Genomic DNA, 18,732 nt, shown 5'->3' on the forward strand with positions numbered 1-18,732 from the left:
GGATCCTGCCTGTGTATGGATCCTAGAGTGTGATCATTTTTATCTCTCTCCACACACACTGTAAGTGAGTGTGTGTGTGTGTGTGTGGAGAGAGATAAGAACGATCAAAACAAAGATAAATTACTGATTAAATTTGTTTAATACACTAGATGAAATCAGGATAACCCTCCTCGAGGAGACAGAAGCACATTACAGAGCACTAAAAGACCAGCGTGGAGGATACCAGCGTGGAGAACACCGTCGTGGACAACACCTTCGTGGAGGACACCAGCGTGGAGAACACCAGCTGACTTATCTTGGACGAGTGCAAGTCATCAGTACTACTACTACCAGCACCATCACCCACCACCACCACCGCCACTAATAAGTCATTCAGATCATCCTGTCGTGTAGTGAGCACTCAACACTCCCGTGTTCCCAAGTAGCCACTGCTGCTCGACCCTCAGCCACACCACTGGACAAAACTATCACAGTGGTCAAACCTTCGCCATTTTACAAGAGACTCTTAAGTGTATATCTCTCCACATAGCTTGTGACGTTGTGTGCAACTAATAATCTGTATTTTGTGCTTCTAACAATCACCAGCAGCCTGGATGCTTAGAGACAGAGACGCACTGAGAGATGGAAGACTCAAACCTCTATCACACCCTCCACAGTATGACCCACACGGGGCTTACTGCTTCATAAGTTATAGTTACAATAATAAGTGTTTTTAACGCAAGTGACCTGTGAATATTATTATTACAATCACGGGAAACACTAAACCCAACGATCTGACAATTTTAAGTGAAAGCGAGAGAAAACGTAGATATGGTAGATGGCTGAAATTTGCCGGTGAATATTGTACTTTGAAAACCAGCCATGGGACTGAAGGTTATGTTGCAGGTGTTGGTATATGTTGCATGTGCGCATACCTTATTTGGGGTATCATCGGTGCACGCCGGCCCTTCTCTCCTTCCCTACACCGGCCTACACACTTCTTGCACAACCTACTCCAGCCTACTAGGATGTCTGCAAGAGGCTTGTAAAGACCTCAAGACACTCCTGGCGGCCGCTGATACAAACCACATAATGAAAGACTCAAACACCTTGAACGTTTTAGTAACGCGAGCCCAACAAAGGGCCACAAAGTTCCAGCGTGATCTACGTTGGTTCACCAAGATGTATAAGTTAAGAAAGCCGCTGGTAAACACTGTGGAGAGGGAGGCTGACCAACGGTATTTACCCAACCCTCTTTTAACGTCACCAGACAGCGTTATACAACTTCAAAAGACAAGATTTACAGCTCTTCAACCTTACTGGCTGGCAAGTAAAACCTTCGCTAATTTTATCGTTCAGCACAAGAAGCGAACAAGATTCCCCGCACAACATAGCCATCACAGCCAGGCTGATCTAGCACTTCTTGAAGGTACCCCATCCAGTTTCCTCTTGACAACTTTTACCTATGTTTCACCATTATTTCTGATATCTTCTGGTAGGAAGATGATCACGGATGGTGACTGTTCTTTAAGTATGCCTAGGGCACCCCTTCTCTTCATTAAGTTTATACTTGTTCCCGTGTTTCTCGCTCCAGCATTTTGTTATAGTAGCGTAAAGATTGATGACCTTACTCTTAAGTATTTTCTATGTGTATATTAGAGTATCAGGTATCTCTCTTCACCGCTCTAGAAAGTACAGTCCAAGTGATGTGAAATGTTTCCAATAGCTCAGACATTTATTGATTTTTGTGGGTAGTAAATGTAAAAACTCTTAGGGTGAATACTACAGCTGGACATACCTGAAATTGACATGACTATTAATATTATATAATAGGGAGTGGCCTATATGCTGAATAAAAAAATATAATGGCCGAGTAACAGGATAGACTCTTGTGGATCAAGAGGGTGTATAACTCTGGTAGATGGAAGGCAGTGTTAGGAAAGTCCTGAGAAAGGTTGGATGAATGATGTGAGGAAAAATATTGAAAAGTAGAGGCCTGAGCACCCAGCAGGCATGTGTGTGTTAGAGCGGAGTAGAGACCTAATGTTCTTGTATCCTCCTCACCTGCCTCTCTCTCTCTCTCTCTCTTCCTGGTAGAGTTGTTGGTGAAGGTGTGCAGGATGGAGGAAGCGGGCGAGTCAAACAAAGTAAGCGTGGCAGAGGTCGACGTGGCAGCAGTGGTGAGGGAAGTGCCAGCAACTTTCCTGAGCGTGGCACTGGGTCCCCGCCTTATCCAACACAAATGGTTAAACTTCAACACCAGGTGAAACACACACACACACACACACACACACACACGGGGCCAGGAGTTGTGACTCGACCCCCGCAACCACAAATAGGTTAGCACACACAGTGTGTTCATGTGGAAAACCACTTCTACTTGATAAAGATAAGTTCGTTACCTTCGGTCTATAAGCATGAAGTCTTCCTTATTTCCCACTAATTATGCATGTTAGTCATCAAGTTTGTTCATTTTTTTGGCTTATTAGTCCCTTCAGTATAGCTAATAAGTCAACAATAAATCAATGACAGTGACACTTGGTACGTGACTCAATCTGACCTGACTTGATCTCTTTGACCTCAGCTCCCCTCTGGTGTTGACTCTCACCAGAGCCTTGGCTCCAGCTGTCCTCAGGATGGGGGGATCAGCAGCTAACTTTCTCACTTATGACCCAGCAAGTCAAAACGTTTCCTGGCCAGCGTCTCCCAGCCACAACCTCGAGCAACACACTACCTCAGTAACTCCCTCACTCCAGGTCCTGCAAGACACCGCAAACTCTGGCAACGAAATAAACTATGAGAATAACCACACTAAGGCTGGAACAGACATTCCCTACATAAAAAACGCTAAATGGAACAGGTACCAGTACCCATGGAGTCAGAGAGGCTGGAGTTCCATCACTGAGGTAGCAGACAGCTCTCACAGTAGTGCTGGAACAGGTCATCTTTCTCCAGAGGAAAACGTTGAAAGACGTCGCTGTAACAGTGACCTCGCCTCGTCAACGTTCACAAACTTCACCATGACTAGTAAGAGTTCTGATTTAGCTTGTTTAGTTGCGTTTATTTTGTTATTTACTGTTTAGGGAAACCAAGAATGAAATATATTTTTTTCGTTGTCAACACTGTGCAATGAATTATTCCTTATCCTCATTCATGTAACACTTAAATTACCTTGACCTATTTACTCATGCACCACAGTGAAACAATGTTATACTTGAAAGCAAAATTACGTAGTGTTTTGTGGGCAGGACAAGACTGGGATCAGCTGATGGTGCTGGCAGAGGCAACAGGGATGAAGTTGTTGTTCGATGTGAACCAGTTCTACCGGGGTAAGGATGGTTCCTGGGACCCCACCAATGCTAGGCTCCTCATGCAAGCTGCTGCTGCCAAGGATGCTCACCTTATCTGGCAGCTGGGCAACGGTAAGGCTCCACCTATATCATTTATAGGAGTAGCAAACCACATACTTATGAGTCCCGTTTCTAATTATTCAAATTATTATACGAATTAAACTTTAGTAACTAAATAAATGATTGTGCGTGTGTGTGTACTCACCTATATGTGGTTGCAAGGGTCGATTCACAGCTTCTTGGCTGGTCGCTACTCGGTCCACTCACTCTCCCGGCTCCAAGAGCCTTATCATATCTCTTCTTAAAAACTAATTCGACCTATTTTATTCCTAGAGCCCAACGCTTACACTCACAATTTCGGCTTCAACATCACCGGAGAGAGGTCAGCCAGTGACCACCTGCAGCTGTACCGGGAGCTGCAACACCACTTCCCTGGCCAAGCACCCATCGTGGCTCCAGACATCACCAGACCTAAACAACGTGGCCAGCAGCAGGACCACCAGGGTACTGAACCTCGTTACTTGTTGCACGCCCCTTCAGGGTAGGGAGAGCAGGTCCTTGATACTGGTGAAGGTCTCTTGATGTAAAGATTTGGAATTATCCTCCCCTTTTGTGGATCAAACAATAACTCCATTTTCCCCAGGCGCTGTATGATGCATAAAAATTTAACGAGATATATTACGTTTGCTGTACGATCCGTGTAAGGTATTCCCGCACTGCATAACTCCAGCTCTGTAGGTCAATCCACGCGAAAATGTTAATGCTGAGTCTGGAATATATTTATAAAGCAGTTGCGTATTGGCGTTAAAGATTTGAAGCGAATCAGATTTGATATTTACAAGTTATCATATGGACACTAATATCCCCACCTTTTTCAATGAAAATAACAAAATTAGGACACCTACAGCCCTAGACTAATTCAAATCTTCCACTAAGAAACATTAACTTTGAAGCAAAATTAAAGACGAATTCTCTTGTTATCTCAGAGGGACAAATATCCTAAAATACACAAGCACAGTAAGTTTTATGCCGCTCAGAATTTGAATTATCAAGCTATCAGCGTTGAAAGGTAAGGGCAATGAGATGAGGCTGTCAGAAATTATCTCGTGAAAATCAGTATTTCAATTTTGTCAGTTTATTCTACATAAAAAAGGCAAATTGGGACCAACACAGGTCACAGAAATGTTTCTCCAAGTAAGATTTATCAGCTTTAAAGATCCCTCTTCGGGAATGTCTAATAATAGTCAGTCGCCTACTGTTTAAAAAATGTAAAGCTATGTTTGACAGCTTTTTCCAGAAATTTAAAAATAATGTAGACTACCATTTCTTAATATATATAGATACGAGCTGCAAATCTAAAGTTTACACGAAACAAAATAAATATGCTCAAATGTTTACTCACTGTGGTCAGGCTTGGGCGAAACGTCGCTGGAGTTCCTCAGAGTGTTTCTGGGTTCCCTCAAGATCAACTTGACTGCTGTCACCTGGCACCAGTAAGCATGTATACTCTCAAACTTCCTACATGCATTCATACTAAACATATACATGCTTGACTTTCGAAAAATATATTAAAAAAAAATCACAGGTTTTGTAAACAATGGAGCTGTATTTTTTATATATCTATAGAACAGGGATTCAGTGCATGTTTTTTTAAGTTTTTAATAATAAAAATTACAGTACTACTGCTACTATTACTATTACTGATACAACTAATAATAATAATCTATCGACTAGTATAACATCTCACCTCGAGTGTATCCAAGTTTGGTTTACTAAATAGCATATAACATTTTAGGTATTACATGGATGGCAGGACGGCCCAGGTAGAAGACTTCCTCTCCCCCTCTTTGATGGACCAATTCAAGTGGCAAATTACTCAGGTGGTCTCGGTCCGTGACCAGTTCTCTCCCGGGACTCCTATTTGGCTAAGTAAGAACCTGTTCCCTCTTCAGGTGATTTCTTATATTGGCTTCCTGTAACTCCAGGTATTTTTCACGCTTGTCCTATATTCCCTCTCCCTTGAGAATTTTATTTTTTCCATTATCTTATAATTCCTCTTCTAGTACTTTTCACCATTATTTAATAATTCCTCTTCCAGGACTCTTCACTATTGTTTTCTAGTTCCTCTTCTAGTACTCGTCGCCAGTGACTTATAGTTCCTATTCTTCTAGTCCGTTTCACCCTTGTTTTCAGTTCCTCTTCTAGTATTCTTCAGGACTGTCATAAATTTACGCTTTACCTGGCTAACACTGACGCCAGGACTGTGTTGACAGCGGAGACAAGCTCAGCCTATGGTGGTGGTGCCAGGGGTCTGAGCGACGCCTTCGTGGCTGGTTTCCTCTGGCTGGACAAACTGGGGCTGGCAGCCGCCCTCCATGGTAGTGGTGGAGTGGAGCTTGTGGCTAGGGAGACGCTTTATGAAAGCTGCTACGCCCTGATTTCTACGGATCTAGTTCCGAATCCGGTAAGAGACAGAAACTGGAGGTGAACATGGCTACATACGGTCAGCGTCTCAACAAATGTACATTAGTTATTAGTATTAGTTGGAGTAGTAGTACTGGAAAATAAGATAATCTAAGCAGTATCATAATATATGATAAGGTTTCGCTTGATATACACACCTGTTCAACATCACCCGGAATGACCCGAGACTACGCAAAATGTCTGCTTCAGTGACCTGGTGGGTCACTGAAAGAGCCTACCAAACAAAAACCCTGGAATTCCATTGCAAAGTAGGGCAAATAGGTTATGTTAGGTTTGTTGCCTTTTTAGGGGCTTTTGTCCTAAGGTACTTTTGTCCAACATTCCCTCGCAACAGGACTACTGGCTCTCTGTGCTCTACAAGCGTCTTGTAGGAGGTAGAGTTCTAAGTCTGCGTCTTAGGGGAACTCAACCCACTACTCGCCTCTACGCCCACTGCCTCAGGAACCTAACTGGGGATTATACACCAGGTGAGTCTGTTGCTATAATTCAGCCAGGCAAAACTAGTCCCGCATTACACACTATATTCAAAAGCCAAAAAATTAAATTTTGTCCTAATAATTTAATATACAATTCCTGAAAATCAGCGTACTTTACATAATAGAAGACGAATTTTTGAGACTAGGATAAATTTGAGGGAAAAAATGGGGTAACAGAGGGTCATTATTTAATCCCATTCATTTACAGTTGAGCTAGAATGTAAAAGGTTTTCGACTAAATCGTATAAAAATTTTTACCAAATAATCAACATTTTACCAAATGCTCTAAAAAATTTACCCATTACTCTTAACATTTTAACCAAAAAAAAATCTCTATTTGACCAAATCCTTTTGTATTTTGAGAAAATAATGCTACATTTGAGCAAAGTAAAGATAATTTAACTTAGTGACCTAAGGCTGACTATTATTTGACCAAATATGTATGACCCCCCCCCCACCCTCCTGGTTCATTTAACCTCGTTCTTCAAACTTCAACTTTTCGCTCCAATACTTAACGAATTCATTTTTAAGAGAGGTAGTGTAAGAACCTGATAGTGAAGGGCTCTTGATCCAAGTATATCATCCAGGATTTTTCCATCGACCTAATGTGTCATCCTATACTGACTCCGCCAACCTAGTATGTCATCTGTAATTGAATCTATCAACCTGGTAATGGTATCCATGGTGGAATCCATCAACGTAGCATGTCATCTATAATTAAGTCCATTAACGTAGTATGTCATCCATAACTGAATCCATCAACCTAGTATGCCATCCATGATTAAATATTCCAACTCAGATTTCACAAATTCCCCCAAAATCGAACCCGTCAATTCAGTATTTCCATCAAAATATAATCCAAGCCCAACTGGTCATCCAAAATTACTCATCAAACCTATTACATGTATTATAATTCATTATCCAAAATTTAAACCATCAACCCAATTTCCAAACCCAGTAATCATTTCGGTCTCAAGGCTGAAATACGTACATCAAAGTGTTCCGTAGCTCGATTGGTAGTGCACTCAGCTCATACATTGAGGTTCAGGGGTCGATCCCCGGTACGGGTGGAAACATTAGGACGTGTTTGCATAAGGCACCTACTGTCCATGATCACCTGGGTGTTAGTCGGCTGGTGTGGGTCGCATCCTGGGGACAAAACTGACCTAATTTGCCCGAAATTTTCTACATAACAAGGTGCTTTCTATATAGTATTATGTCGTTTATGTCAGCTAGGCCTGTATACCTTGTACATGTACTTGTGGAAATAAGTATTATTAAGGTTGTTCTTATGTTTTCTCCACAACACGGTGCCGTGACAGGAAGTGTGGTAGTGTTTGGGATGAACCTGTCCAAGGAGCCGGCGCAGGTGACTCTGAGTGGCCACCTGGCCACATCACCTCTCCTCAAGTACCTACTCCAGCCACCTGATGGAAACCTGCAGTCCAGGTGAGCCGCACTTCTTGTATTTCGAGTGATACTAGTGTAGATTTGACAACGTTTTCCAGTTGTGTTCAGTTACCCTGCTGACACACACCGCTTCTGCAGTCATTTATAGTAATATATGCGCTTTATTTATATAAATATTATTGTAACCACGAACAAGTGGTATTTAATCAGTAACAAACTGCGGCTAGCCGGGGGATCGAACCCGTGTTGTTTTAGCCTGCCTCGTGGGAAGAGCGAAAATTCACCATGCTCTACATCACTGGGCGTCGTGAATTTTCCCTCTTCCATGAGGCGGGCTAAAACACGGGTTCGATCCCCCGGCTAGCCGCGGTTTGTTACTGATATAAATATATGTGTAAGCACATGAAAGCGCTTAAGTTTTATTTCCTATTTTCACTGTAGTATTTACACACACACACACACACACACACACACACACACACACACACACACACACACACACACACACACACACACACACACACACACACACACACACACACACACACACACACACACACACACACACACACACACACACACACACAATACAGTCGCAGACAGCGATCTTAATGCAAGACCCACCCAGTGGATTGTCTTGCAGTGCGATGGAAAGTCTACGGAAATTTGTCACCGGACTTCGTGTTCCTGTACAATACAGTATGTATTTATATTACCTGGAATTTACCCGGAGAGAGTTCCGGGGTTCAACGCCCCCGCGGCCCGGTCTGTGACCAGCCCTCATGGTGGATCAGAGCCTGATCAACCAGGCTGTTACTGCTGGCCGCACGCAATCCAACGTACGAACCACAGTCCGGCTGGTCAGGTACTGACTTCAGGTGCTTGTCCAGTGCCTGCTTGAAGACAGCCAGGGGTCTATTGGTAATCTCCCTTATGTATGTTTTTACGAGAGAGAGAGAGAGAGTTTTTAGTTTAATATATTTATTATGCACCCCATACCCATCCTGTGGACGGTAGTCAAAAGATTACAAAGGTACATAATGGGTCCAGGGACTGGACCCCAAAGAGAGAGAGAGAGAAATAATTGCAGTAGCCATTAAACACATATACATATACACATGCATATACACATACATATACATATACATATACATACACACACACACACACACACATACACACACACACACACACACACACACACACACACACACACATACACATACATACATACACACACACACACACACACACACACACACACACACACACACACACACACACACACACACACACACACACACACACACACACACACACACACACACACACAAAATACTGAGAGGAATTGACAAGGTGGACAAAGACAGGATGTTCCAGAGATTGGACACAGTAACAAGGGGACACAGTTGGAAGCTGAAGACACAGATGAGTCACAGGGATGTTAGGAAGTATTTCTTCAGCCACAGAGTGGTCAGTAAGTGGAATAGTTTGGGAAGCGATGTAGTGGAGGCAGGATCCATACATAGCTTTAAGCAGAGGTATGATAAAGCTCACGGCTCAGGGAGAGTGACCTAGTAGCGATCAGTGAAGAGGCGGGGCCAGGAGCTCGGACTCGACCCCCGCAACCTCAACTAGGTGAGTACAACTAGGTGAGTACACACAAGCTCATGGTTCAGGGAGAGTGACCTAGTAGCGACCAGTGAAGAGGCGGGGGCCAGGAGCTTGGACTCGACCCCTGCAACCTCAACTAGGTGAGTACACACACACGTTTGACACAGTTCCACACAGGAGATTGGTGCAAAAACTGGAGGACCAAGCAGGGATAACAGGGAAGGCACTACAATGGATCAGGGAATACTTGTCAGGAAGACAGCAGCGAGTCATGGTACGTGGCGAGGTGTCAGAGTGGGCACCTGTGACCAGCGGGGTCCCACAGGGGTCAGTCCTAGGACCAGTGCTGTTTCTGGTATTTGTGAACGACATGACGGAAGGAATAGACTCTGAGGTGTCCCTGTTTGCAGATGACGTGAAGTTGATGAGAAGAATTCACTCGATCGAAGACCAGGCAGAACTACAAAGGGATCTGGACAGGCTGCAGACCTGGTCCAGCAATTGGCTCCTGGAGTTCAATCCCACCAAGTGCAAAGTCATGAAGATTGGGGAAGGGCAAAGAAGACCGCAGACGGAGTACAGTCTAGGGGGCCAGAGACTACAAACCTCACTCAAGGAAAAAGATCTTGGGGTGAGTATAACACCAGGCACATCTCCTGAAGCGCACATCAACCAAATAACTGCTGCAGCATATGGGCGCCTAGCAAACCTCAAAACAGCATTCCGACATCTTAATAAGGAATCATTCAGGACCCTGTACACCGTGTACGTTAGGCCCATATTGGAGTATGCGGCACCAGTTTGGAACCCACACCTAGCCAAGCACGTAAAGAAACTAGAGAAAGTGCAAAGGTTTGCAACAAGACTAGTCCCAGAGCTAAGAGGTATGTCCTACGAGGAGAGGTTAAGGGAAATCAACCTGACGACACTGGAGGACAGGAGAGATAGGGGGGACATGATAACGACATACAAAATACTGAGAGGAATTGACAAGGTGGACAAAGACAGGATGTTCCAGAGATTGGACACAGTAACAAGGGGACACAGTTGGAAGCTGAAGACACAGATGAATCACAGGGATGTTAGGAAGTATTTCTTCAGCCACAGAGTAGTCAGTAAGTGGAATAGTTTGGGAAGCGATGTAGTGGAGGCAGGATCCATACATAGCTTTAAGCAGAGGTATGATAAAGCTCACGGCTCAGGGAGAGTGACCTAGTAGCGATCAGTGAAGAGGCGGGGCCAGGAGCTCGGACTCGACCCCCGCAACCTCAACTAGGTGAGTACAACTAGGTGAGTACACACACACACACACACACACACACACACACACACACACACACACACACACACACACACACACACACACACACACACACACACACACACACACACACACACACACACACACGCACACAAACCTACTGGAGTTCTATGACATGGTGACAGCAGTAAGACAAGAGAGAGAGGGGTGGGTGGATTGCATTTTCTTGGACTGCAAGAAGGCGTTTGACACAGTTCCACACAAGAGATTAGTGCAAAAACTGGAGGACCAAGCAGGGATAACAGGGAAGGCACTACAATGGATCAGGGAATACTTGTCAGGAAGACAGCAGCGAGTCATGGTACGTGGCGAGGTGTCAGAGTGGGCACCTGTGACCAGCGGGGTCCCGCAGGGGTCAGTCCTAGGACCAGTGCTGTTTCTGGTATTTGTGAACGACATGACGGAAGGAATAGACTCTGAGGTGTCCCTGTTTGCAGATGACGTGAAGTTGATGAGAAGAATTCACTCGATCGAAGACCAGGCAGAACTACAAAGGGATCTGGACAGGCTGCAGACCTGGTCCAGCAATTGGCTCCTGGAGTTCAATCCCACCAAGTGCAAAGTCATGAAGATTGGGGAAGGGCAAAGAAGGCCGCAGACGGAGTACAGTCTAGGGGGTCAGAGACTACAAACCTCACTCAAGGAAAAAGATCTTGGGGTGAGTATAACACCAGGCACATCTCCTGAAGCGCACATCAACCAAATAACTGCTGCAGCATATGGGCGCCTAGCAAACCTCAGAACAGCATTCCGACATCTTAATAAGGAATCATTCAGGACCCTGTACACCGTGTATGTTAGGCCCATATTGCAGTATGCGGCACCAGTTTGGAACCCACACCTAGCCAAGCACGTGAAGAAACTAGAGAAAGTGCAAAGGTTTGCAACAAGACTAGTCCCAGAGCTAAGAGGTATGTCCTACGAGGAGAGGTTAAGGGAAATCAACCTGACGACACTGGAGGACAGGAGAGATAGGGGGGACATGATAACGACATACAAAATACTGAGAGGAATTGACAAGGTGGACAAAGACAGGATGTTCCAGAGATTGGACACAGTAACAAGGGGACACAGTTGGAAGCTGAAGACACAGATGAATCACAGGGATGTTAGGAAGTATTTCTTCAGCCACAGAGTAGTCAGTAAGTGGAATAGTTTGGGAAGCGATGTAGTGGAGGCAGGATCCATACATAGCTTTAAGCAGAGGTATGATGAAGCTCACGGCTCAGGGAGAGTGACCTAGTAGCGATCAGTGAAGAGGCGGGGCCAGGAGCTCGGACTCGACCCCCGCAACCTCAACTAGGTGAGTACAACTAGGTGAGTACACGCACACACGCACACACTTATATACAATAGGCCAAGTGTCTAATCGACATGTGCCTAGGACAAAATGGTAACTAACATACAGTACATAAACACGAAGTCCGGTGAAACATTTCCGTAGATTTTCTCAGGCAAAGCTCTGCTCATTGTCAGCTTAGTCGTAGATAGTTTCTCACTTAATTTATCTTCTCTTCAGACAGGTGATGTTGAATGGCAGAGTGTTGGACGTGACATCAGATGGGCAGCTGCCAGACCTAATGCCCAGCTCCCAGCCCCCCGGCACCCTCCAAATACCCGCTACCTCCCTGGGTTTCTGGGTCCTGCCCCATGCCCAAGCCCCCGCCTGTGTGTAACCAGACCTTCCTCTATACAAGTGCTGCCTCATGCCCATACCTACAGTCTGTGTGTAGCTAGACAACCCTGTACATGTGTTGCTTCATGCCCTCACCTCACCCTACCCCGCTGGTGGGCAGCCAGACACCTCGTCAAACACAAGGATATCTTCAACACGCGGAAGTCCTTCAGGTAACATGTTAGGCAGCGTCCGGCTCTCCATCAGCGGAATAATAATAAAAATAAAAGTGATCTTTATTTCTAAAAGTACGTGTACAAGGTATATAGGCCTAGCTGACATCAATGACACACTACTATACAGAAAGCCCCTTGTTATGCAGGGCATTTCAGGCAAATTAGGCCTTGTCCCAGGATGCGACTCACACCAATCGACTAACACCCAGGTACCAGTTTTACTGATAGGTGAACAGAGACAGCAGGTGTCTTAAGGAAACACGTCCTAATATATTCACTCGTACCGGGGATCGCACCACGGACCTCAGTGTGTGAGCAGAGTGCCTTAGCAGGCGAGCTACGGGAAATGAATCAAGCCTGCACTAGTCCTCCCTCCTTGGGTCAAACCTGATTACCCCAAACGCTGTATGACCCCTATGAGTTTAAAGCTACCTCATAAATATAATACTGATCTAACACCACCACCCCTTGAGCTGAATAACTCACACGAGTTTGCCTCTTCACGTAAATGAATAAGTCTTCAACATAATTTTTTATATAGCTTGGGTTTGGTTAGAACCCAACCTAACGGAATCTAAATTAGAATACAAGGATGGGGGAACACAGCAGCAGTTCTACTAAGTGGTCCATGTTAGGCAAGTCTATCTCACACCCACCCACGCACGCATGTACTCGTCTAACCTACATTTAACATAACCTTACTTAACCTAACCTCTGTAGTAAATATTGACCAATAATAATGATAAGGAAGTACCATATGTGTATTGTACATGCAACATTAACGTGATCTTGCAAATTTAGGAACAATATTGACTCGGTCACATCACTGACCTTGGCTTTTAAGTGATGGAAGAAATCGTTCTTGTGATTGTTTATTGTTGGAGAGCCTAGTCATGAAGGAACACTGGCTGTGTGGGGTGTGGGTAGGTTGTGGGGAAGATAGGATTGCTGGTAGGCTGTGGGGGAGTGAGTAGGCTGCTTTGAAGGGAGGTGTGGGTAGGTTGTGTCGAAGGGAGGTGTGGGTAGGCTGTGTCAAAGGGAGGTGTGGGTAGGCTGTATCGAAGGGAGGTGTGGGTAGGCTGTATCGAAGGGAGGTGTGGGTAAGTTGTGTCGAAGGGAGGTGTGGGTAGGCTGTGTCGAAGGGAGGTGTGGGTAGGCTGTGTCGAAGGGAGGTGTGGGTAGGCTGTATCGAAGGGAGGTGTGGGTAAGTTGTGTCGAAGGGAGGTGTGGGTAGGCTGTGTCAAAGGGAGGTGTGGGTAGGCTGTATCGAAGGGAGGTGTGGGTAGGCTGTATCGAAGGGAGGTGTGGGTAAGTTGTGTCGAAGGAAGGTGTGGGTAGGCTGTGTCGAAGGGAGGTGTGGGTAGGCTGTGTCGAAGGGAGGTGTGGGTTGGCTGTGTTGAAGGGAGGTGTAGGTATGCTGTGTTGAAGGGAGGTGTAGGTAGGCTGTGTCGAAGGGAGGTGTGGGTTGGCTGTGTTGAAGGGAGGTGTAGGTATGCTGTGTCGAAGGGAGGTGTAGGTAGGCTGTGTCGAAGGGAGGTGTGGGTTGGCTGTGTTGAAGGGAGGTGTAGGTAGGCTGTGTCGAAGGGAGGTGTGGGTTGGCTGTGTTGAAGGGAGGTGTAGGTAGGCTGTGTCGAAGGGAGGTGTGGGTTGGCTGTGTTGAAGGGAGGTGTAGGTAGGCTGTGTCAAAGGGAGGTGTAGGTAGGCTGTGTCGAAGGGAGGTGTGGGTAGGCTGTGTCGAAGGGAGGTGTAGGTAGGCTGTGTCGAAGGGAGGTGTGGGTTGGCTGTGTTGAAGGGAGGTGTAGGTATGCTGTGTCGAAGGGAGGTGTAGGTAGGCTGTGTCGAAGGGAGGTGTGGGTAGGCTGTGTCGAAGGGAGGTGTGGGTTGGCTGTGTTGAAGGGAGGTGTGGGTATGCTGTGTCGAAGGGAGGTGTGGGTATGCTGTGTCGAAGGGAGGGGTGGGTATGCTGTGTCGAAGGGAGGTGTGGGTATGCTGTGTCGAAGGGAGGTGTGGGTATGCTGTGTCGAAGGGAGGTGTGGGTATGCTGTGTCGAAGGGAGGTGTGGGTATGCTGTGTCGAAGGGAGGGGTGGGTATGCTGTGTCGAAGGGAGGTGTGGGTATGCTGTGTCGAAGGGAGGTGTGGGTTGGCTGTGTTGAAGGGAGGTGTGGGTATGCTGTGTCGAAGGGAGGTGTGGGTATGCTGTGTCGAAGGGAGGGGTGGGTATGCTGTGTCGAAGGGAGGTGTAGGTAGGCTGTGTCGAAGGGAGGTGTGGGTTGGCTGTGTTGAAGGGAGGTGTAGGTATGCTGTGTCGAAGGGAGGTGTAGGTAGGCTGTGTCGAAGGGAGGTGTGGGTAGGCTGTGTCGAAGGGAGGTGTGGGTTGGCTGTGTTGAAGGGAGGTGTGGGTATGCTGTGTCGAAGGGAGGTGTGGGTATGCTGTGTCGAAGGGAGGGGTGGGTATGCTGTGTCGAAGGGAGGTGTGGGTATGCTGTGTCGAAGGGAGGTGTGGGTATGCTGTGTCGAAGGGAGGTGTGGGTATGCTGTGTCGAAGGGAGGTGTGGGTATGCTGTGTCGAAGGGAGGTGTGGGTATGCTGTGTCGAAGGGAGGTGTGGGTATGCTGTGTCGAAGGGAGGTGTGGGTATGCTGTGTCGAAGGGAGGGGTGGGTATGCTGTGTCGAAGGGAGGTGTGGGTATGCTGTGTCGAAGGGAGGTGTGGGTATGCTGTGTCGAAGGGAGGTGTGGGTATGCTGTGTCGAAGGGAGGTGTGGGTTGGCTGTGTTGGAGGGAGGTGTAGGTATGCTGTGTTGGAGGGAGGTGTAGGTATGCTGTGTTGAAGGGAGGTGTGGGTATGCTGTGTCGAAGGGAGGTGTGGGTAACCATATAATATCCTAAAAAAATACCTGTATTTAATCTTTAAAAAAATTATTTTTTTTAATATTTTTGGGTGCCTGGAACGGATTAACTGTATTTACATTAATTCTTATGGGAAATATTATTTTGGTTTTCGGCCATTTCGGTTTTTAGGCTGACCGGGAATGGATTACGGCAGATAACCGAGGGTCCACTTTATTTTGTTAATTAGATACGTCAAAATCAGCCCGTCTCTTGATCAGACATCATTTCACTGTTGTAAAGACAGTCGAACGGGAGACTGATAAAGGCAGCTTAAACCTTGTTTAAGCTGTCTTTATCTTTCCCTCATTCAGTGGCTCCCAGTTCACTGCTCACGGCTGAACTTTTTATTGCCTTTATCTTATATTTAGATATTTTTTCTGTTGTGGTGTTATACTTTTTGATGGATAGATGATAATGTAACGTAATCTGATTTAACCAAGGAATTTGCTGAAATTCGTAGTTAAGAATACACATAAATACTTATGGGATTAAAAGGATGGGTTGGTAAATATGGAGTTATTTTAAGCAGTAACTATTGAAATTTTGACAAAATTCTCGAAAAATGTAAGCCTATATTATTTTTTTTCGAGTCCAAAACAATTCCCTCCCAAAATTGGCAATAGACATGGCAGATCTATTTGTTTGATCATTTACTTCCTGCAAATGTAAAAAAAAAAAAAATTGTTGAAGGTCAGGTAGAACACTATGACAAAATTATTGGTTTTTAATCGTTTGTACTCCAGTTTCTTAATCAGTGTCAAAGAATCCAATCAGTAACATACATAGATATTAGGTCAGGAGGGGTCTTTTTTTATTTATTTTTTACACATGATGACCTGAAAACCAGGAAGATATAAACCTGCCAATTTGAGTGTGAAGTAACTTCAGTGTGTCAGTGTAGTATGGAAGCGAGGAACGTCAGTGTGACATTTGTCAATAGAATAATAAAGTATGTATAAGCTATTGTTAGGCTTACCTTTTCCGAAGTGTTATTTATTTCAATACAGGCAGCAAAATTGAAACCGGTCAGCTAGTTGGTTAATGGGGAGGCAGGGGGGAGGGGTTAAAGCCTGTCGACTGCTCTAGGGTCAATAAAGCTCCACCTGACATGGTCACCACCAGACATGAATACTTTCACCTGTAAAACCGATATAAAATAGGAATTAAACTCTCAGCAGATATACTCTGAAATACACCTATATATATACATCCTGTTTTTGGAAATTAAATATTTCAGGAATAAGAAATAAAAAGGGAAATAAAGACTCATTTATATAAACTTTTTTTTAACAAGTCGGCCGTCTCCCACCGAGGCAGGGAGACCCAAAAAGAAAGAAAATCCCCAAAAAGAAAATACTTTCATCATTCAACACTTTCACCTCACTCACACATAATCTCTGTTTTTACAGAGGTGCTCAGAACACAACAGTTTCGAAGCATATACGTATAAAGATACACAACATATCCCTCCAAACTGCTAATATCCCAAACCCCTCCTTTAGAGTGCAGGCATTGTACTTCCCATTTCCAGGACTCAGGAATGCAGTTAGAAGCCTGAGTAGATCTATAACCCACTATGATAACATGAACGTAGATAAGTATGTTTATGGAGCAACTTGCAATGTGAACAGACTGACTGATGTTGTAGTGGCCAGGCTTAGGCTTGGTTACAAGTACTTCTGGCAGTTTGGGAGACACAGATGATGATCAAACCAAATGTAAATTATGTGATCAGGCATATGGTCACTCTCTTGAACACTATGTGCTTAATTGTCCACTTATTGAGGAATACAGAGACAGACAGTATAATAACCTATGTGACATGTCAAGATATCTTATTAATGAAAATAAGATACCAGGTATACTAAGCAAATTTCCTAAATTTGCTTGCAACAGATAAGTGAACTATAGATATGTAGATATAAATCCATATGTATTCCTGTTAACCCTTTGGGGCCTAGTTCCTAGGCCTTTTGTGTATCCATATGCTCTCGCGCTACCGTCCACAGGATGGATATGGGGTGCACAATAAACTAGCCACTTCGGTGGCAAAATCTAAAATCTAATCTAAAGTCCGGCTATACAAAAAATAACCGGTTTCCTTGAATCCCTTCACTAAATATTACCCTGCTCACACTCCAACAGATCGTTAGGTCCCAAATACCATTCGTCTCCATTCACTCCTATCGAACACGCTCACGCACGCCTGCTGGAAGTCCAAGCCCCTCGCCCACAAAACCTCTTTTACCCCTTCCACCCCTTTCGAGGACGACTCCTACCCCGCCTTCCTTCCCCTACAGATTTAAACGCTCTCCATGTCATTCTACTTTGATCCATTCTCTCTAAATGACCAAACCACCTCAACAACCCCTCTTCAGCCCTCTGACTAATACATCTATTAACTCCACACCTTCTCCTAATTTCCACACTCCGAATTTTCTCCATATTTACACCACGTATTGCCCTTAGACAGGACATCTCCACTGCCTCCAACCACCTCCTCACTGCAGCATTTACCACCCAAGCTTCACACCCATATAAGAGTGTTGGTACAACTATACTTTCATACATTCCCTTCTTTGCCTCCATAGATAACGTTTTTTGTCTCCACATATACCTCAATGCACCACTCACCTTTTTTCCCTCATCAATTCTATGATTAACCTCATCCTTCATAAATCCATCCACCGAAACGTCAACTCCCAAGTATCTGAAAACATTCACTTCTTCCATACTCCTCCTCCCCAATTTGATATCCAATTTTTCTTTATCTAAATCATTTGATACCCTCATCACCTTACTCTTTTCTATGTTCACTTTCAACTGTCTACCTTTACACACATTCCCAAACTCATCCACTAACCTTCGCAGTTTTTCTTTAGAATCTCCCATAAGCACAGTATCATCAACAAAAAGTAACTGTGTCAATTCCCATTTTGTATTTGATTCCCCATAATTTAATCCCACCCCTCTCCCGAACACTCTAGCTTTTACTTCTTTTACAACCCCATCTATAAATATATTAAAAAACCATGGTGACATTACACATCCCTGTCTAAGACCTACTTTTACCAGGAAGTATTCTCCCTCTCTTCTACACACCCTAACCTGAGCCTCACTATCCTCTTAAAAACTCTTTACAGCATTTAGTAACTTACCACCTATTCCATATACTTGTGTTTATAAGGTTAATCTGGGCTTATGTTAATTCTAAAGTTATAGGCCTACCAAATTAAACCCTAGCTTTTTAATTACCATTTATTCTTATATCGTATTAGCATTTAATAAACATGAAAAATTCATACATTCCGAATTTTCCTTAGTCTTTTTCATAGAAGGTTGAATTAAAATTTGAG

At 44.7% G+C, this 18,732-nt stretch overlaps 1 protein-coding gene across 2 annotated transcripts; it reads left to right on the forward strand.

The window, feature by feature from the left end:
- The first annotated feature begins 90 nt into the window (after nucleotides 1–90).
- Nucleotides 91–14,394, forward strand: LOC128700757 (heparanase). 2 transcript variants are annotated; one of them, XM_053794165.2, is made up of 11 exons: nucleotides 94–1,408; nucleotides 2,077–2,242; nucleotides 2,564–3,006; nucleotides 3,228–3,401; nucleotides 3,663–3,833; nucleotides 4,741–4,822; nucleotides 5,125–5,258; nucleotides 5,603–5,793; nucleotides 6,148–6,280; nucleotides 7,612–7,738; nucleotides 12,154–14,393. In XM_053794165.2, exons 1-11 carry the CDS (start codon nucleotides 862–864, stop codon nucleotides 12,308–12,310), a joined length of 2,325 nt encoding a protein of 774 aa, XP_053650140.2. In that variant the 5' UTR covers nucleotides 94–861; the 3' UTR covers nucleotides 12,311–14,393. The 2 variants fall into 2 exon arrangements, with proteins under 2 accessions (XP_053650141.2, XP_053650140.2); XM_053794166.2 differs by lacking the exon at nucleotides 3,663–3,833 and having other exon boundaries at nucleotides 91–1,408; nucleotides 12,154–14,394.
- The last annotated feature ends 4,338 nt before the right edge of the window (nucleotides 14,395–18,732 follow it).

The sequence above is a fragment of the Cherax quadricarinatus genome, chromosome 56 (genome assembly GCF_038502225.1).
Source record: "Cherax quadricarinatus isolate ZL_2023a chromosome 56, ASM3850222v1, whole genome shotgun sequence".
Taxonomy (NCBI): Eukaryota; Metazoa; Arthropoda; class Malacostraca; order Decapoda; family Parastacidae; genus Cherax; species Cherax quadricarinatus.